This window comes from Eurypyga helias, unplaced genomic scaffold, assembly GCF_000690775.1.
Source record: "Eurypyga helias isolate BGI_N326 unplaced genomic scaffold, ASM69077v1 scaffold34116, whole genome shotgun sequence".
Taxonomy (NCBI): domain Eukaryota; kingdom Metazoa; phylum Chordata; class Aves; order Eurypygiformes; family Eurypygidae; genus Eurypyga; species Eurypyga helias.
Window position 1 is genome coordinate 634 of NW_010256537.1, and position 796 is coordinate 1,429.

The following is a 796-nucleotide window of genomic DNA, read 5'->3' on the forward strand; positions in this document are numbered from 1 at the left end:
CCCGGCGTGCAGACGGTGGAGATCCAGAGCGTGGGCAAGCGGACGGTCATTCGGCAGGGCAAGCAGGTGGTCTTTCGGGATGAGGACGGCACCGGCGACGACGAGGACATCATGGTGGATTCAGGTAGGTGGCCTGGCCATCGCCCGGGCGGGAGCGGTGGCACCGTACCTGTAGCACGAGGATGTGGCGGTGATGCGCTGCCTGGGCCGAATTATGTAGCGGTTGGGTTTCGGGGGGGGAGGGGGAGGGGTTGGTTGGCTGCTTTCGCAATAAACTGAGTGAAAAGCTGTGATTTTATAGAAGCAGCTGTTCTCCTCCCCTGGGTTACGGCCTCTTGGGCTGCTGAGAGCCTCTTCCCGCTTCAGAGACACTAGTTTCCCTCAGGGCCTGGAAAAAATCACCAAAGGGCCTGTCTCGGAAACCCAGAGGGTTAATTAGCATGAAAGGAGGGGAAGCTCCCGGTGCGGGCGAGAGGCGGGGGGCGAGGGGCGGTGGCCGTTAAAACCGTGGCTTGCCATTTCTCTTTGCAGACGACGACTCCTGGGACCTAGTCACTTGCTTCTGCATGAAGCCTTTCGCCGGGCGGCCGATGATCGAGTGCAACGAGTGCCACACCTGGATCCACCTCTCCTGCGCCAAGATCCGCAAGTCCAACGTCCCAGAGGTCTACATATGCCAGAAGTGCCGGGACTCCAAGTTTGACATTCGCCGTTCGAACCGCTCCCGGACGGGCTCGCGCAGGCGCTTTCTGGACTAGGGGAGGGAGGCGCGTGCTGGTGCGCTGCTTGGGCGGGC

At 61.6% G+C, this 796-nt stretch overlaps 1 protein-coding gene across 1 annotated transcript in view; it reads left to right on the forward strand.

Annotated features, from left to right (window-relative positions):
• Nucleotides 1-796, forward strand: part of PHF13 (PHD finger protein 13) — a 1,249-nt gene extending 453 nt beyond the window's left edge. The window contains exons 1-2 of the mRNA XM_010153697.1: nucleotides 1-124; nucleotides 532-796. The exon at nucleotides 1-124 is cut by the window's left edge and continues 453 nt beyond it. Coding sequence (XP_010151999.1) covers nucleotides 1-124; nucleotides 532-758 — 351 coding nt within the window. The 3' untranslated portion in view covers nucleotides 759-796. The remainder of the gene's footprint in view (nucleotides 125-531) is intronic.